Raw genomic sequence first — 19,363 nt, forward strand, 5'->3', positions numbered from 1 at the left:
ATCTTGAACAGTGTATATAGGATGTGCACTGTTGAAACAAACAGCTGACCTATAGAAATAAATGTACCAAGGAAAGGGACATCATTGAGTGTTTACGTAGTAAGACAAAAGTCTACTCAGGAATTCAAAAAGACGTATGTAAATGTCGACAGACTGTTGAGATGGGAATCGTTCATTCCTCCCTACCTAATTAACGAAGTGCGAGACTAACCAGCTAACGGCTCATCTCTTGGACTGCTTCCTCCCTTCTCTTTCTGTTCGGTTTCTGTAACATTGTATGCACAGCCTGAATGTTAGAGGAAAGGAAGAAACCGAAACACTCGAAAGCCAGAATTGCTGTCGTGGGGTTATTGTTATAGAAAGTCACTTTTTTTTTCTTGGTTTTTCCAGACAATGTTTCTCTGTGTAGCTCTGGCTATCTGGGAACTCACTCTGTAGACCAGGCTGTAGACCAGGCTGTCCTTGAACTCACAGAGATCACCACCACCTGTCTGGAAAGTCATTTTCTTACTGGCTCGTGCTCCCAGTATAAATCTGTCAAGGTGACTGTGTGACCACATGGACATGTCAGTGCTGTTGGAAAGGGCACAGTATACCTGACATCACAGGGTGAAGTACCGGTGTTGGTAAGGGGGCAGAAAGCATCCAAGGGCAGACATGACCACAGGCTTCACTAGACTCTCTACATAAAGACAAGGCAGACAGCAGTGGTATGGCTCATTAAAATAATTCTAGCAGGCTGTTTTGGTTGATTTAGGACGGGGGAAATAGGGATGTAGGAGGTAGTCCCAGCCGAGGTGGCTCAGACCTGGAATCCCAGCACTTGGAATGATTAGTTTTTTTGTTAACAGCACTTGGAATGATTAGTTTTTTTGTTAACAGAAGCTAAGGTCGACTAGGAAGAGGAACCTTGATTGAAAAAATGGCCCCCATCTATATTGCCTGGAGCAACACCCTCCTGGTTTCTGTTTTAGTTCCTGCTGACTTCTCTCAGTGAAGGATTATTTATTTACCCGAGAGTGTAAGATGAAATAAACCTTTGCTCCCAGTTGCTTTTGGTCATAGTGTTTATCACAGCAATAAACCCTAATGAAGACATTTGGGGAATGGAGGCAGGAGCATTAGGAGTTCAAGCTCATCCTCTGCTGTATAACGTGTTCTAAGTCAGCATGGGCTACATGAGACCCTGTCTCAAAGCAATAACTAACGAGTATTTGAATTATAGAGGAAACGTTTCTGACTATAGGACTCGAGAGGTGAACAAACCCCCTAGTCCTCCAGCTTGCTCCTGTATTTAGTAGATGCCTAGTGGACAAGCACAGAATCTGAGAGAACACGGAGTACTTCCTGTTGGAAAACACTTAGGAACCTGAGGAAGTGATGATTTTCGGGAGAAGAAGAGCTGTTGGCAGGCTGTGGTAGAGATCCCCATGATAGAGCAAGAGGCCGTGCCGCTCGCCGGCTGCCGAGACAGACGGCTGCCTCACCTCTGAACTTCACTGCCTTTCCACGAAGGGAGAGATCTGAGGCTGGAAAGGACAGCCTCCCTGAATGGGGTTTCCTTCTTGTTTTGGAGGCAGTGCTTCTCTAAGAAGCCCAGACTGGCCTTGACTTCACTAGACAGCCAAGCTGGCCTGAAACCCATGAGCCCCCGCCTCAAGCCTCCCGGGTCCTGAGATCGCAGGACTGCACCACCATACCCAGATCACAGTATTTTAAATAAGTTCTGATCCTCCAGATTCAGAAATGTTACCTCATAAGCTCACTTTGTTTCTTTGAGACAAACTGTTTGTGATCCAGGCTGGCCTTGTACAGTGCCGGGAGTGCAGTCACGTAGTACCATAGCCGGCCAGTGGACCTGAGACTTGGAACACAGCCGTCAGGCCAGTGTCCATTATCTCTGGGAAAAAACAACAAAACAAAACAAAAGCCAGCAAATGAGAGACGCATTTGAACAGCTGCAGAGAAGCACGCTGCTTATGTGTTGTTACTGTTTGATCCAGCAGTGATGGCAGGGAGGGACGGAGGAGTAGGACCGGAACCTGCATCCCTGCGCCGCTTTCATGTCGACTCGTTAACAGCATCCTAAAACGGAGCGAGCGGACCTTAGAAAAGACTGTGACGTTTGGGTAGTAATATTGACAGGTTTAGTTACTCTTGGCTTTCCCCTTCTCAAGTAGAGATAAAGGGCCCTCCATCTGGAGGTAGGAGTGCTGTATTTTGTAAGGTTGCTTATGGAAACCTTACAAAGCTATTTGTAATTTGATGACTTCCCCTCACTCTTAGCTGAGTGTGGCCTGGTAGTAGTATTTTCTAGATGTGCCTATTTTTCCAAAAAATAAAAGAAGGTCTGCCATTTTATTTCCTGTGTTTGCCATGTTATACTATGACTAATGCTGACTTTATGTCCCCATGTTAGGGGACAAAAAATGCTGTAAATAGATGAGATCAGTCTCCTTCATTTGTTACCAGATTTTTGGTGGGAGAAAAGAATAAATGTATATTGTGTATATATGTATGTGTTTTTGTGTCTAGTACAATTGGGTTTAACAACTCATCCCCTGAATTTCTAATACCTGAAATTAGCATACAGCTTAAAAATTACCATAATGAAGTGGACGGTATAGGGGATGTTCTAAACCAGCACAGTCCGGCTGTGGCCTTTGGTTTACTCTGAGATTTGTTTTTAGGGCCCCCTCCATCTGTGCTGATCCAGTAGCCTCTTTGTTTTTACACTTAACGCTGGTTCCCTCCTGTCCGTCTTCTGTCTCTGTCTTATCAGACCGGTCTGTTATCTTGCAAGGCCTCAGAGGCTCCCTGTTATCCTCAGGGTAGGCTCCAGCTCCCTGATCTGCTGTGTGCTGATGCTGCACTGTGCCACCATCTCTTCCTTCACACGTGCCCCTCCGAGGTGCAGTGAGGTTTTAGTGCATTGATTTCATGTTCTTGATTCTAGTTGAGGCCTTTTTATGAATTTCTGTACATACTGGCCTGCGCCCAACCCCCCCAGATACAAGTTCCTCTTTTTTTTTTTTTTTTTTGGTTTTTCGAGACAGGGTTTCTCTGTGTAGCTTTGCGCCTTTCCTGGAGCTCACTTGGTAGCCCAGGCTGGCCTCGAACTCACAGAGATCCGCCTGGCTCTGCCTCCCGAGTGCTGGGATTAAAGGCGTGCGCCACCAACGCCCGGCACAAGTTCCTCTTTACCTACTAAATTCAATTTATCAGGTTTCATCTTAGACTAATAACTCTGCCCCCCCCCCCCCCCAGCTGAGGACCGAACCCAGAGCCTTGCGCTTGTTAGGCAAGCGCTTTACCACTGAGTCAAATCCCCAACCCTGACTAATAACTTTTTATTTGTTTGTTTGTTTGTTTGCTAAAGATAGGCTCTTTAAGCTCTGGCTGGCCTAAAACTCACTATGTAGTCTAAGCTGGCTTTGAACTCAGAGATCCACCTGCCTCTGTCCCCCCACAGTGCTAAGATTAAAGGTATGCGCCACCACACTGGGATTCTCAGTTGAATTAAAATCATAGAATACTATTTTTGTATGTGTTTTGTATGTATGTATGTATGTATGTATGTGAGGAGGTCAGAAGAGGGGCTCAGGTCCCTTGCAACTGACATAATGGTATGTACGTGCTGGGGATTGAACTTGGGTCCTCTGCAAGAGCAAAAAGTACTCTTAACTACTGAGCCATCATTCTAGCCCCCAAATCATAGAATACTATTTAAAGGTGGGTTAGTAAGAGCTGAAAATGTTAATTGTAAAATGATGACATGCAGTAAACTGTAGTTGAACTTGTCTTGTTTTCAATTCAGTTTCTATTTAAACCAGTTTTCCTTATTCCTTGGGCTACATCTCTTTTCCCGCTTTTATTATAGGGTTAGATTCTTTGTCAGAGTCTGCATGTCATCCTGGGGTTCTTTAACCTCTTGGTTGGCTTATTGTAAGGAACTACTATCATGTAAAAGTTTCACATTTTTGTATAATAACATTTATTCTGGGTCTAATAAAAACAAAATGAAATACATATTGGTTAATATATAGTAAAATTTCTCTACCAGGTGTCAGTACCTGTGAATTAAACCAACTAAGGGTAAATATAATGGGCAAAAAATATTTTTTAGTGCACATATTGTATAAACAGTCTCATTTCCTAAATAATATAGTGTAACAACTATTCACATAGTATTTATATTGTATTAGCTATTGTAAGTAATTTAGAGGTGGTCTGAAGTACATGAGAACTATGTATGGTAATATAAAGGACTTGAACATCCACAGATTTTGGTATTAGTGAGGATTCCTGGAGTCAGCCCTGTGATCTGGAGAGACAGCTGTGTTTGAACAGCTAGGGTTTCAGAATGAGATTACTGCACTGATTTCGATGTGTTCTGATGTTTGCAGGTGAAGAAAGCCAAGATGCAGGAACCAGGAGAACAAACTTTAAGGTATTTATAAAGTTGGACTTCTTTTAAATTATCTGCGTTCCTTTTACCGTGTTTATAGGGGCATGCTTTGTGGTGAGTATGCCTTTTAGGTTTTCACCGTTACCTTTGCGTTGTGAATTGATTTGGTTTCAGATTAAAATTCCTTTTCAAAATAGGATTGATGAGACTAGTTTGGGCAGCACAGCAAGACCCTGCCCCCCAAAACCAAGCAAAAATCTACTTTTCCAAAATAGCTTTCCCTCTGATACTCAGGCAGATCTTTTGTTGTTGTTGTTATGCCTTTATTACTTATTAAACAGTATGTACTGAGTTCATTTGATATGTATCGGGCATTTGTGGAGAAACTCATAAATGAAAAATGATCTGTTCTTCAGTCAGTGTACAACACGAAGGAAGGAGAGACCAAAATAAGGGAAACAGGGAGAGTTTGGCATTATCAGCTGAGCATGTGGTAGGCACTCCGGGCGCTGGCCCCACTCCTGAAGAAAGGAGCTGTCTCTAGCACCTCCTGTTCTGTCTCCAGTGCCCTCCGATTGTCATGTTTCCAGTGGTACCTCCTGTCGGTTAGCCCCTGACCACCTGAGCCAGGAGCTGCATCATTTCCAACACATATTTCAAGAATGCTGTTTACTACCACATAGATCATTCCAGGTTGTTTACCCTGCAACTGCCACTCCGGCCATGTAGCTCATGCTTTCACTTTAAATTTCTAGCATATTTTCTTTATTACCCATTGGCCTTTCTCTCAAAATGGACTTCAGTTTCTTTCTTATGCTAGTTAAGTTATAAGATCTACTGTGTGTGTGTGTGTGGGGTGGCCCACACCTTTGATTTCAGCACTTGGGAGGCAGAAGCAGGTAGATCTCTGAGTTCAAGGCCAGCCTGGTCTACAGAGCGAGTTCCAGGACAGCCAGGGGTACACAGAGAAACCCTGTCTAGAAAAAAGCCAAGGGGAAGAAAAAGGATCTATAGTCTGCCCCTTGAACATGTTAGCTTTCTCCACTCTTCGTGTGTTATGCTTACCAGCAAAAGTACATCCTTGCTTAAACCCAATTGTCCACCTATTCTATGCATATTCCTGATCTGCTTGCCACTAAAACCACAGCTTTGCTTAAACCCAGATTATTCACTTATTCCCTGTCACCATAGCACTGTAAGAGAACAGCACAAAACTATACTGACTCATCTTAGTTTCCATTCATGGTTACGTTTTAAATAGGCACGTAGACATCCTTCTCTGTGTATCTGATTTCCTGGTGTCTAAAATATCTTAAGTCTGTCTTCCTTTCATCTTTGCCTCCTGTCTTCTCCCTTTCTCTTTACTTCCCACATTTTTATTTACTCAGCTAGGGAACTTGCTACCTAATTCACAGACAAATTAGAAACATTAAGAAAGAAGCATCTTGCTTCCAGCAGATGGGTTGTGGGTACTCTCTGTTTCCTTTTCCTGGGAAGTCAGTTCTGCTGTGCTACAGAACCTGCCAACTGTCTTTTCCTGCAGTTCTTTTTTCCCTTTGGTAAGCTGTAAATCTATGGCTAAGTGTCCTTAAATTTACCATTTATGCCTCTTCCTTTGACAGTCATACTGTGTAGGCCATGCTGGCTTTTCACTTGTGACCTTAGCTTCCTGAGTGCTGAGGTTTAAAGACTTAAGCCACTATGCCCAGCTTAAACTTTCCCCTCCATCCACCACACTAGGGATTGAATCTAGGGCCCTGTGGCTCCTAGGATGAGCTCTATCTCTGAGCTACATCCCACAGCCCTTAAAACACTTTTAAAAGTATAATTCATTATCAGTGTGTACGTGAACTTGTGGGACCACTGACACTATCCATCTCTGTAACTTTTATTGTCTTCCCATGTTGAGACTTCATACCTGTTAAACAGAGCTTCCCTTTACCCTCTCTCCTTGTCCCTGGCATCTTCCATTCTACTTTCTGTGTGTGAGATGAGTCTGTGGGATTGACTGTTGTAAAAACTTCATGGAAAGGACTATACGATTATGTATATAGTAAAAATGACACACATATATAGCCTTTTGTAATTTAGTAATAATGTCTTCAGGTGTGTCTCTCTATAGCACGTATCCTTTTAAAGATGAATAATACTTCTATTTTTTCTTTTTTTTCTTTTGTTTTTGTTTTTGTTTTTCGAGACAGGGTTTCTCTGTGTAGCTTTGCGCCTTTTCTGGAACTCACTTGGTAGCCTAGGCTGGCCTCGAACTCACAGAGATCCGCCTGGCTCTGCCTCCCGAGTGCTGGGACTAAAGGCGTGCGCCACCACCGCCCGGCCATTTTTCTTAATAATAGAGAATGGTTTTAAGGTTCAGAACTCCTCCTTGGGAACAAACTATTTAATTTTTAAAAACTTCTTCAAATTCCAAGATTTGTAGCTGATGATGACCCACTTTCTAATTAGACATCTCCCTACTTTGTTATATTTTTAACCAAACTAACAGATACACAGAATGGTGTGGGAATAAAGTACCATGTCTTTCAAAATTACCAAAAGAATAGATTTCAGATGTTTTTACCACAAAGAATAAACATGTGAGGGGGTGTTTGTTAACTAGCTTCTTTCGCATTTCATAGTATAAATACCAACACATTACATTATGATCCATCGGTATACAATATCTATATAAAATATTTTTAAAGTGACAGTACTGTATTAGATATTCAGAGTTATTTTAATGTATGATCTTAGAGAAGAATGTTTGACTTGTTCATGACTTAGCTGGGGCTTCAAAGTGATAAGAAATTTCAAGGGTCTCAGGATATGACAAAGAACAGTTCAAAGTGCTGGCCTTGGGCCTCCTGCTTTCAGCTGAGTTGCTAAAATCCAAGAATTAGGAGATCATCTCGATTTACTTCTTACTGGAACAGCCTAAGAGGAGATGGGTTTGAGCTTATTCTTCTCAGCATTGTAGCAACTCATTCAGGGGCTAATATATTTGTTTTGGTTCTCCTAGTCAAGTAAACAACCCGGATGTCAGTGATCAGAAGCCTGAGACATCCAGCCTTGCATCAAATCTTAGCATGTCAGAGGAGAGTAAGTACTGTGTTTTATGTATGACTGTAACCAGGGGGTGTCATTCTTGGATAATGGGGTTTCTCCGAGTGTCTGGTTATCCAAATATCTAGAGGGCTCTTCTCCCGATGTTCATACCTGTACTCTGATAAGCGTCATTGACATACTAGCAGAGGGCAAGTCTCAAGGAATCGGCTCATCCAAGGAGTCATATTCAGTGACATTATTTTTGTTTGGATGTTGAATTTCTAAAATAGTAGCATTTTATTAAAATTTAAAAAGCTTGTGGGCTAATGCCTGACTGTTACTAAAAGAGGATTAAAACAAAAACTTGAAATAAAACCAAGTAATCCTGCCTATCAATTAAATGTTCATCCTAAACCCCAACCCTAATTTAACTCAACTCTCCCTCTTGTCTGTAAATGTGTACAAATAACTAAGCATTGTTGGGTGGAATTACATACTTACCTGAGTAATTACTGCTCGTCGTAAGCACAGGCCTCAGGTGAGTACTCCATCTCTTGGGAAGCCTTCATTTCTCTGCTGGGCTTCCCTTTTCATTTACATCACCGCTTCTCTCAGAACATCAAGATTCACCCTCACCTTTCCCCATGCTTAGCTGCTGTCTTCTCCAATAAAGGAAAGCCCCGTGAGGAGTTGCTGTGCTTACTCCCCGTCTCCAGCCCTCCCTCTGTGTTTGTGATACTGCCTTTCTTCCTCCTTGTTAGAACAGAAGAGTATCCTTGTCTTGTCAAATCTAAATCCTTTTATCTGCATTCTAAACCCTCTCTGGCCTTCCTCTTGGAAGACTTGGTGTCATGGTCTGCTTGCCTCCCTCCTGCATCATCACATTCTTCTTCTTAACTCTTCTTGCCATAAAGAGGTGTGCTCTGCTAGCTGCCATCTTCAGAAGGCAGCAAAAGCTCTTTGCATCTTTTGTGATTCGCAGATTTTCTGTTTTTCGTGATACATCGGAACCTCAGAAAGGAATTGCCTTCACTTGCTTCCCTCCACCCGTTCACTCTTCAGCTGGTTGACTTAGCTTCTGTTGTCTCTCTTCCCATGAAACTGCTTGGCAAGGTTCTCAGTTGCTGTCATACTTGCTGAGTCCAGTAGACATTTGTCTCTCCTCAGAGTCTCCCTCTCTCAGCACCTTTCCTCTCACTTTTCTTCCCTGATGACCCTTCTTCTAACTGTACTTTATTTAATGTTAGGAGGCCTCAGGTTTGGGTTCTAGGCTACCTTCCTCCTCAGGGGTCCTCCCATCCTTTACTTAAATGTCATATATTGTTAACAAATTGCAAATTAATAATTTGAAACAGGGTTTCTCTATGTAGTCCTGGATGGCCTGGAACTCATTAGTAGACCAGGCTGGTCTTGAACTCACAGAGATCCTCTTGCCTCTGCCTCTTGAGTTTTGGGATTAAAAGCATGGGCCACCATGCCCAGCCAAATCCCACATTTTTATTTTTAGTCTGATTTTTCTGATTTCATTTGTGTATCCAATTGCCTACTTGAAATTGCTAATTATGGTCTGAAAACAAAGTCATAAGTAATATGTAAGAAGCTTTTGTCTCTTTTAGCCAATCAGATTGTCTCCTCTCCCAAACATACCCATTGTAGGAAGTTGTATTACTGTCCCACCATCTGTTCAACTGACAAACCTGGAAGTCATCCTCCTCCTCCCTGGCTTCCTTATCCATACCTCGGAGCTGATTAGAATCCTTCACTCTGCCTCATCCTCACTGTTGTTACTGTAGTCAAAGACAAAAAACTACTGTTGAAATCCCCTATTGTATAATAACAGACTATGCCCCGGTTTTGTAATCCACTCCAAACAAGTCTGTCATTGGAGGAGAGGTAAATAGGGCTTGAGTACCTGTCAATGGAGAGGAAACCATCTTGCAGAATTTGAATGACCCTACCTTATGTTCTATGATGGATAAGGTGTTCACACCTAATTGATACCACCTTCATTTCTGTCTATCTGAATATAGATGAAAGTGATCTTCAAGTTTTTAATAATCTTTAAAGGCCTCAAACAGTGTCATTGGATAAAATCTTTTACAATAACTTCACACGTGTAAGTTTGTCTTACTCTTGGGTGTGAATTGGCCCCTCCTCTCTTGACTTTCCTTTCTGTGTGAGTCACTCCTTCTGGGAATCTCGTTAGATAAAAGCCAGTGCTTCAACTTTAGTCCGTCTTTGCAACAGAGCAGCCCCTTTGGTGCTGCCGAGGGAAGTGTGAACAGTTGAGGAGGAGGCTGTCGGAGCGGTTACGGTGCAGCTCTGTGGGTGATGAACTGAAGGGGTGCTAGTATGGTTCAAGCTTTATCCCAGTTGTGAGCATGAGAGTCAAGTTTTCTTAGCCGCTTTTTCCAGATAAAGTCAGGGAGTGCAGGAGGGCACCAGAGGGAAAAGTCCTTCACTCCATGGCTCTCAGAGCATCTGCTTGGCCAGACTTTAATAAGCCTTTCTTATAAAGTGGAAGGTAATGACACAGAAACTGCTCCGTCTGTGCTGCTCTTGAGTCTGTATAGTGATAGCAATGGTTTCCAAGTGAGATTAGGCACTTTTACCAAATCTGTCTCACAGGCCCTTCCCAGGGCTTCTCACTAAGAGTAGAGTAAGCACCCAGAGTCTAAAGACGAAGAAGCATCATTTGATTTCTTAGATATGGGTTTGGCTTTCTAAGTTTGTCAGTGACCATGGCTGAGAGCCTAGGGCATTTTTCTTCAGAGATCGCTTAGTGATGAGAAAGTGGGAATTGGTTGGTTTATCTTCAGATCTTTTCTCTGTCCATCTGTCCCTCTCCGTCCCATCTTGCTTCTTTTACTGCCTCTTAAACTCTACAGGCAGGTCCGTAAACAGAGAAATGAGGTGTTTTCTGCTACACAGTCTTTGGAACTTTTTGGCATCCAGTCGGTGTGTTATTTACTTTGAAGGACTATACAGTAAGATGTGTTTTTCCATTTGATTTTTTTAATGTTCTAACTTTTTTTTACCTGATAATATCTTTCTTTCAGTTATGACATGCACCGATTACATCCCTCGCTCATCCAATGATTATACCTCACAAATGTATTCTGCAAAGTAAGTTGAATAATTATTTCCAAACTTTTCTCTAGGCTCATTGCAAAATTTACTATTTAACTATTTTCACCTCCCTTGTTCTGACCTTACTCCAGTTTTCATCACATCTTAATAAAATCTATCATCCTTTTAAAAATCACGTGGTTGCTGGAATAGATCACTGTTGCATGGGAACCCACTCGAATTGAGTAGGCACTCAAAAGGTAGACTGCTGATCAAAAAGCATGTTAGTGATATGATCATTTCCTTTCTCTCTATTGACATATGGAGCAATAAAAGCCCAGGATGGCTCCAGATTGACACCTCTGAGACAGGGGTGGTGGGTTAGAGCTACAGAGAGGTACATTTTAGGCCTCCACAGCGTACAGTCAGTGCTTAAGACCCAGGTTAATCATCTTTCAGGTGGGCAGGGTGCAGAACAGTGTTTGTACCAGGTTGTGGTTATGTATTAATGAAGAATGGACCTATCCAAACAGAATAAACAGCTGCACCCACTAAAACCAGCGTGTTCTTGCTGGTTTAGTGAGCAGATGCAAGAGTCATGAAGAAATTGGTAACAGGTGAGAGAGCCCTGTGAGGCTGCTAGGAAAAGGAAACTGGCATTTTTTCTTGTTGTATCCATTTACTTATACCTTTAGTTAAAGAAACAAGCTAACTAACAGTTCCCACATTCAGGTGTTAACAGTAATGTCTTCTTGGGCCAGCCATTCTCATCCGGTTTTCTTCTGTGGCGTGTTAAGATTGTCTTCTGGAAGCATTATCGGGAGATTTTACATGCCATAGTATAGTCCACTCTTTTGACATGTCATCTACAAATGTACTAGGTCTCAGTCCTAGCTATCCTGGGATGAATTCGGCCTACAGGCCACAGATTGAGCACATCTAGATTAGATACTAAATGTGAAACACATGTCAACTCTGCAAGCTTTCTGGTATCCAATTTGTACTGTTAATTAGTTTGAAAGACTAACAAGTGAGATAATGCATCTTTTCCTTTCCTTTTTGAAATATTCTTATTTCATTTTTGAAATATTCTTATTTCATTTTTGAAATATTCTGACTGTCCTGGTGATATCTGTAAAGCCATATGGGAAAAGAGACTATGGTCTTTACAATATCTGGAAATTGACAGTTCTGTGACAGTATTATTTCAAAATATTCTCATGTGACATGAGTAGCAGTTGTCTAAACTATTTTCCAGGCTTAGATCTGGCTGATGCTAGTCTCTGAGACTGTTGAAACACGAGTCTATTGCGTACACAGATTCATCCCCAACGTGCATAGCTGCTACCTTGGGATTCTTTATTTGGGTGTGCCCCCTCCCTTCATTTCCGCCTCCTCACCACGTGCTGGAGCACTGCATTAAAATCTCTGTTTAACTGGCCTCCCCCCGGGTGTTATGTCCTTCTAGTCCATTTCAGAAAGCAGTGTGCCATTAATCTTTATTAAAGAACAGCTCTGCTCTTGCCGACCTTCGTTCGGTGAGCCAGGGCCTTCCTGTTGGTGAGATTTGTCTGACTCTAGCCTGGCACTCAGGCCTTGCTTCTGCCTTTCTACTTTGCACGCTCCTCTCCTTTCTGATGCACCTCCCTTAGGACAGTAGAGGGCTTCCTCTCAGATGGGAAACCCTTGCTCTCCTTTCTTGCGCCTCTGCAGCGCTTTGCTGTCCTGGGACACCGTCTCTCAATTGTGTACAGCTTGCCTGCTCGGCTCCCGTGCTACTTCCTTCTCGCCTTCTTGATTGTCTGCTTCTCCCAAAGGTGTTTTTTTTTTGGGGGGGGGGTGTCTTTTCCCCTAAGACATAATCCTCCTTCCCCATATTTATTAAGACTTTTATGGTATATAATAGCACTTCTTCTTACATCATAAAATGACAAATAAAATAAATAGAATTTATATATAAGGTATAGTAGAATGGATAAACTACCAAGTCAGAAAGCCAGGGTGAAGTTGCAGGGGTTTCACTGGTGAATTTGGTTCTCTGGCTGTCGCTGGTGTGACTGGCACCAACTAGTGGCAGTGTGCTGAAGCTTAAAGTGACTTCTGGGGTCTGTCAGCCAAGCTGGCTCCTCTTTCATAGACGAAGAAACACAGGATACTGGAGCACACCTCCACTCCCTGGGGTTTTTTTGTTTGTTTGTTTGCTTGCTTTTTTGAGACAGGATTTCTCTGTGTAACAGAGTCCTGGCTGTCCTGGAACTTGTTCTGTAGACCAGGCTGGCCTCAAACTCAGAGACCCACCTGCCTCTGCCTCCCGAGTACTGGGATTAAAGGCCTGCACCACCGTGCCTGGCTGCTCCCTGGTTTCGATGTGGTTGCTTTTCCTTGCTCCATCAGCCTCGCCTTCCATGTCTTAGAACTGCAGTTGGCTCAGTGCTTGGATGAAGAGAAGCCGGCTGCTAATTCTGTTCTGTCCATTCTTGAATTGTTCTAAAGTATTGCTTTTGTTTTGTTTTCTGAGAAAGGGTCCTAAGAGACCCAGGCTGGCCTCAAACTCACTACAGAGTCAAGGGTGACTGAATTCACTCTGTAGTAAAGGATGACATTGAACTCCTGATCCTTCTGCCTCCACCCCACAAGTCCTGGGTTTACAGACTTGCCCCACAAAAGCCAGTTCATGTGGTGCTAACAATCAAATGCTCTACCAACTAGGCAAGTGCTCTACCAACAGACTATGTCCCCAGGCCAGATTTTAGTCATACCCAACATAGGGTATAAATAAGTGATCCTCTCTTAGGGGATTAAATAAGTATCTCACTTATGGCCTTGCATGTAACATAGTTCTTTGTAGGGTAATAGCAAGAACTTGGGAAGATGTTTGAAACTATTTACTTTTTCATAAAATTATTCCTTGGAAAGAGTAATGGACAAACTTGTGTTTTCTGACCATAATAAGAGTTATTTTGCAATGGAAAGTTAATCTGCTCCTTCCTGGATTCTTTGTCTTAGTGATATTAACTGTTTTGTCCATTTTCATTAATTAAATGAGCCACATATGGAAGTTTTCATTTTCTTCATTTCCTAGACCTTATGCACATATCCTCTCAGTTCCTGTTTCGGAAACCGCTTACCCTGGGCAGAGTCAGTACCAGACACTGCAGCAGTCTCAACCCTACGCTGTCTATCCTCAGGCAACCCAAACGTACGGACTACCTCCTTTTGGTAAGCTGTCCTGTTATGAGCAGTTCTTAAGAACGTTTCCATCTATCAGAAACTTGTGTCCCTCCCCAGAAAGCAAGCAAGGCTGGCCAGGAAAGAGGAAACATTGTCCTTTCTAGGGTGTTTACTCATTAAGTGTGTGGTCGAAGTTGTGTTTACAGCTTTCCATAATTAGCCGGGCGGTGGTGATGCACGCCTTTAATCCCAGCACTCGGGAGGCAGAGGCAGGCGGATCTCTGTGAGTTCGAGGCCAGCCTGGACTACCAAGTGAGTCCCAGGAAAGGCGCAAAGCTACACAGAGAAACCCTGTCTCGAAAAACCAAAAAAAAAAAAAAAACAGCTGTCCATAATTATTTGGTTACTCACCAAAACTTGACTATTTCCCAGGTCTTTACTCTGAAGCTTGGGTCCTCCCCCGGATGCTGAGGTCTGTGCTCAGGCCCTCCTCCTGCCATGCCAGGCTCCCTGACACTGAGCTGTGCTCCCCAAACTTGAGTTTATTGAATCTTGCTACATTCGTTTAGACTGGTCTTGAACTTGCTGTATAGTAAATGCTAGCTTGGAAGTTTCAATCCTCCTGCCTCAGCTTCCTGAATACTGGGATTACAGGTGTGTGCCCTGACACCCCAGCTAGAGGCTTGGACTCATCAGAAGACTTGGGGATCACTGTCAGCATCACTTACTTTATTAGAATATAGTGCCATGCTAAGGGAAACGTAGTCAATATATTTTGAGGTGACCGGTTTCTGCTAAAACCACATAGTCTGCATATTGATAGACTATGTCTCACGGTAGGTTTTTGTTTTGTATTGTTTATCATTGCTGTTTTCTGGTTTTTAGTTTGGCTCATTTCTCTCTCCTCCCGTACCACTCCTTCCCCAAATCAACCAAATGTTGTTCTCATGAACCAAAAGTGCTTTTAGAATGGAAGACATCCAAAGCCATGTGCATAGGGAGTTGTTTTCATTAATTTTATGTATCTTGGATATGAACTGTAAATCAAAATAATTTACTGGGAGTTAGTTTGAGGTTGACCTCAAACTATTTTTTGACCTCAAAAATTTTTTGCACATGTATAAAATGACAGTTATGTACAGGATGCCTTATTGCTCCTCTGCTCTAGCCTAGTTTTAAAACTTTTTTTTTTTTTTTGCTTTTGTTTTTGTTTTTATTTTTGTTTTTCAAGGCAAGGTTTCTCTGTGTAGCTTTGTGCCTTTCCTGGAACTCACAAAGATCCACCTTCCTCTGCCTCCCGAGTGCTGGGATTAAAGGCATGCACCACCACCGCCTGGCTAAAATTATTTTAATATTAATCTAACTTAATATGTTAAAAGTTAGGTTTTAGGGGGCTTATTGCTCTTGCAGAAGACCCAGGTTCAGTTGCCAGTACTGACTGTTCCCAGCTTTCTATGACTCCAGTTTTAGAGGACTCAGCTGTCCTCTTCTAACCTCCTTGGGTACCAGGCACACTGTAGATATACATGCAGGCAAAAGACTCATCACACACATAAATAAATCTAAAAAAATTAGTGAAAAACAGTTATGTCTTTGAGACTTCATTTAAACGAGCTAAGGTGTTGCATTTTAAATCTTGTAGAGAAGTCACCCCACAGATGCTGGGGACTTGAGTGGGCCTGCCTGCAGTTTGTCCACTCCTCAGTCCGTGGCTCACCTGACCCGTGTCTTGTGTTACTGACGGCTGTCTAACTTAAGCTTTTAGCATCCTCTGGCTCCTTGGTGAATGCCGAAAAGAATTGAGGGTGTTTGTGTGCTTTCTTGTCCTGCCGTGCTGGGGATCTGTCACGTAGCCTTTTGAACACTACACAAGCACTCGACCTCCTTCTGCAAACTGTTTTCTTTTCTCTCTCTCTCTCTTTTCTGAGAGTGTTTTATAGCCAGGCTGACCTCTAATTCTAAATCCTCCTGCCTCAGCTTCCCAAGTGCTGGAATTATAGGTATGCACCACCGTTTATGGCTCGTAGGTGGTAATAATTCATAACAGGGTTTCTCTATGTTGCCATAAGCTCAGTGATCCTCTTGTACAGATTTCTAAGTGCTGGGGAATCCTGGCATGCACCACCACGCTCAGATGTGGGGGGTTATTTCTTTCCTTTTTTAAAAAATTAATTAAAAAAAAAAAAAAAAAAAAGATACATCAGATTTGACCAGCCAAGACCCCCTGAAAGGTCTTCGATGACACCATGGCCCAGATGATCCAACATCCAGAATCGTTTCAAGGGAACTGGCTCAGACGATACAGTCTCATGGACTATTCCATAATCCTAAGATTTTCTTTGTGTCCCCATAAGATACAGTGCCCCCCTCCAGCAGGAAGTAATAAGAGAAGCTATACCCAAATTCCCAAATTATATGTAATTTTACTTTGTTAAGGTTAAAACCTTCCTTTTTGAAAAAAAAAAGGGGGGGGGACGTGCTGTGGGATGTTCTGTATGGCAAATGTGTTGCTCTGATTGGTCAATAAATAAAATACTGATTGGCCAGTGGCTAGGCAGGAAGTATAAGCGGGACTAACAGAGAGGAGAAAAGAAAGAACAGGAAGGCAGAAGGAGTCACTGCCAGCCACCGCCAGGACAAGCAGAGTGTGAAGATGCCGGTAAGCCACGAGCCACGTGGCAAGGTATACATTTATGGAAATGGATTAATTTAAGCTATAAGAACACTTAGCAAGAAGCCTGCCACAGCCATACAGTTTGTAAGCAAAAAAAAAATTAATTTTTAAAAGATCTATTTATGTATGTATTTTATGTCTGTGGGTGTTTTATCTACATGTACGGCTTCACACCAGAAGAGGGCGTCAGATTCCATGGACTACGTTATAGACAGTTGTGAGCCCACCTGTAGGTTCTGGGAATTGAACTCAGGTCCTCTGGAAGAGCCAGTCAGTGCTCTTAACCTCTGAGCCATCTCTCCAGCCTTGTGGTCATTTATTATTGCATCTATTAAGCTAAATTTTCCTCAGATAGCTCCTAATAGGCTATCAGCTGTACAGTAATTATTTTTGTATATCTTCCCTCTCATTATCATTGAAATTTATGATTAGCAAGCCCAAGCTCTATAACACACTGAATAGTTGATCCTATCTGTTGTTGAATAATAATTTCTTTTACCCTAAACTCAGTTAATAAAACACCTCACAGCCAGGTGGTCATGACACATGCCTTTAATCCTAGCACTTGGGAGGCAGAGGCAGGCAGATCTCTGTGAGTTCGAGGCCAGCCTAGTTTCCAGGAAAGCCAGGGCTACACAGAGAAACCCTGTCTCAAAAAACTAATAAATAAAAAAAATAAATAAATGAAGAAATGAAGAAAACACCTCACAAAGGTGCTTGTGTCTTTTATAGTCATTGTATCTCTCTCATACTAGAAAAGAAAATTCTTTAAATAGAGCTCTTTGGAGAACTTTAAGAAAGTTTTATATTACAAAGAATAATTGGTAAGGATGAGTGTCTTTAATCTATTTATTGTAGTTGGAGGCAAGAGAAACTTACATAGATTATCCTGTGAGTAAATGGGAGAAAAAAAAATAATGGATTATGTTGACTTGATTTGACTTTAGGTAATATATGATACTTACTGATAAAAGATTAGGTTAGGGACAATGTATATGATGGATGTGTTTTCTTCCATTTTTCCAGGGAAGTATATGAGATATTTGCAATATATTTGTGTGCATGTATGTGTGATGTGCAACGTGTGTGTGTGTGCAGGTGCATGGGCCTGTAAGTCCACTCAGGCCAGAGGAGGTCATTGAGTATCCTTCTGTCACTCTGTCTCATCCCTTTGTGGCCCAGTCTCTCCTGAACCTGGATCCTGCCTTTGGGGTAGGCTGGCAGTCAGCAGTCCCCAGTGATCTTCCTATCCTTGCCCACCTGAGACCAGGCAGGTACTGAAGCCATGCTTAAATGTGGGTGCTGGGATGCAAACTCAGATCCTCATGATTGACTAGCACAACATTCCTAACCACTGAGCCATATTTCTGACCCCATTTATAATACTTCTTAAAGTTACAGTGTCTTTTCTGTTTCAATTTTGTGTGCCTGTGACTGAGTGCATGCACAAGTGAGAGTCAGTTCTCTGCTGCCACCTGGTGGATCTGGGGAATCACACACATGTTGTCAGGCCTGTATGTAAGTGCCTCCACCTGCTGAGCTATCGCAGGCCTTCCATTTGTCTTTTTGAAACAGTCTCAGTTGGGTCAGGCTGGCTTTGAATTCTGTGTGTATTTAAATTTGGCCTTCAACTCCTAATCCTCCTGCCTCCACCTCCCAGATGCTGGGATAGCAGGCCTGTGCCACCATGCCCAGCCCAGTCACCATGTCTTTAAATATCATTTTCTTGGGACCATCAGGATAACTCAGCAGATAGAGGCTCTTGAAGTACAAGTCTGACAACCTAAATTTGATCCCTAGAACTCTCACATAGGTGAAAGGAGAGAACCACTTCCACAGGATTGCACTGTGGTACCCACAAATGTGTATGTGAAGGTGTACATGAGTGCAACACTAATTTCAATAATACTATTTCCTTGGAATTTAATACATGGCTGCCTTTGGTATTATATTTATTTAGATATAAAAATGCTTTTTTTAAAAATTATTTTTATTTTTGAGACAGTTTTGCTGTGTAGCCCTGGCTGTCCTGGAACTCACTCTTTAGACCAGGCCATCCTCAAAATTCACAGAGATCCATCTGCTTCTGCCTCCCGAGTGCTGGGGTTAAAGAAATTCTCCACCACCACCCAGCAGAAAACACATCTTTTTTTGGGGGGGGGTGTCTTTTGAAGGCAGAATTTTAGTAGGTTTGTTACCCTAGTGCTGTCTTCAGGTTAGCTTGTCCATTAATATATTTCAGGAATAAGTATACTTTTGAAAATGTCTTTATAATGATAGCCAGCCACAGCGGCTCACTTCTATAATTATAGTACTCAGGAAACGGAGGCAGGAAGATTGCCATGAGATTGGTCAGCCGGGCCTACATGAAACCATGACTCAAAAAAAAAAACCAAACAAACAAAATCCACATACACACAAAAACACAAAATAAATAAATAAACTTTCATTATAATTATATTTTTTAATGTTTACTGTAGCTAGGCAGTGGTGGCGCATACCTTTGATCCCCACACTCAAGCCAGGATGGTCTATAGAATGAGTTCCAGGACCTTCAGGACTACACAGAAAAACCCTGTCTTGGGGGGGGGGGGATGTTCACTGTATCAAGCAATATGTTAGATTAGGACTTCACATTTTATATTATTGTCTCATTTTATCCTTAAAGCAGATCTAAGTGATAAGTAGTAACATTGCCCCATTTGAGCAACTAAAATCATAAAATTAGTAAATGCTGAGGATTAGTTTTAAGCCTCAGTCTGATAAATTCTCCTAAATTTTGGTCCTGTATTCAAAAGATGGTCTCAGAATTCAGCTTGAAATCAAAATGTCCTCTTTAAAAAATATTGGGAAAAAAAATTAGAAAAAATCTAGAAAAGTTGCTAGGGGTAGTCTTTATTCGTAGTCTTTCCAGAGCTGTGGAAAGTTGGGTGATGTGATGGAAAGGGGGTTGGGAGCCTCGTGTCTGGTGAACTGAGTCAGGAGTGAGGAAAGGATGCTCC

At 42.2% G+C, this 19,363-nt stretch overlaps 1 protein-coding gene across 4 annotated transcripts in view; it reads left to right on the forward strand.

Annotated features, from left to right (window-relative positions):
- Eya3 (EYA transcriptional coactivator and phosphatase 3) overlaps window positions 1-19,363 on the forward strand; it is an 86,306-nt gene that overhangs the window by 19,901 nt on the left and 47,042 nt on the right. For all 4 annotated transcript variants that reach the window (XM_006975599.4, XM_006975598.4, XM_042272009.2 and 1 more), the window contains exons 3-6: window positions 4,407-4,450; window positions 7,422-7,501; window positions 10,507-10,573; window positions 13,599-13,735. In XM_006975599.4, coding sequence (XP_006975661.1) covers window positions 4,407-4,450; window positions 7,422-7,501; window positions 10,507-10,573; window positions 13,599-13,735 — 328 coding nt within the window. The remainder of the gene's footprint in view (window positions 1-4,406; window positions 4,451-7,421; window positions 7,502-10,506; window positions 10,574-13,598; window positions 13,736-19,363) is intronic.

This window comes from Peromyscus maniculatus, chromosome 2 (assembly GCF_049852395.1).
Source record: "Peromyscus maniculatus bairdii isolate BWxNUB_F1_BW_parent chromosome 2, HU_Pman_BW_mat_3.1, whole genome shotgun sequence".
NCBI lineage: Eukaryota > Metazoa > Chordata > Mammalia > Rodentia > Cricetidae > Peromyscus > Peromyscus maniculatus.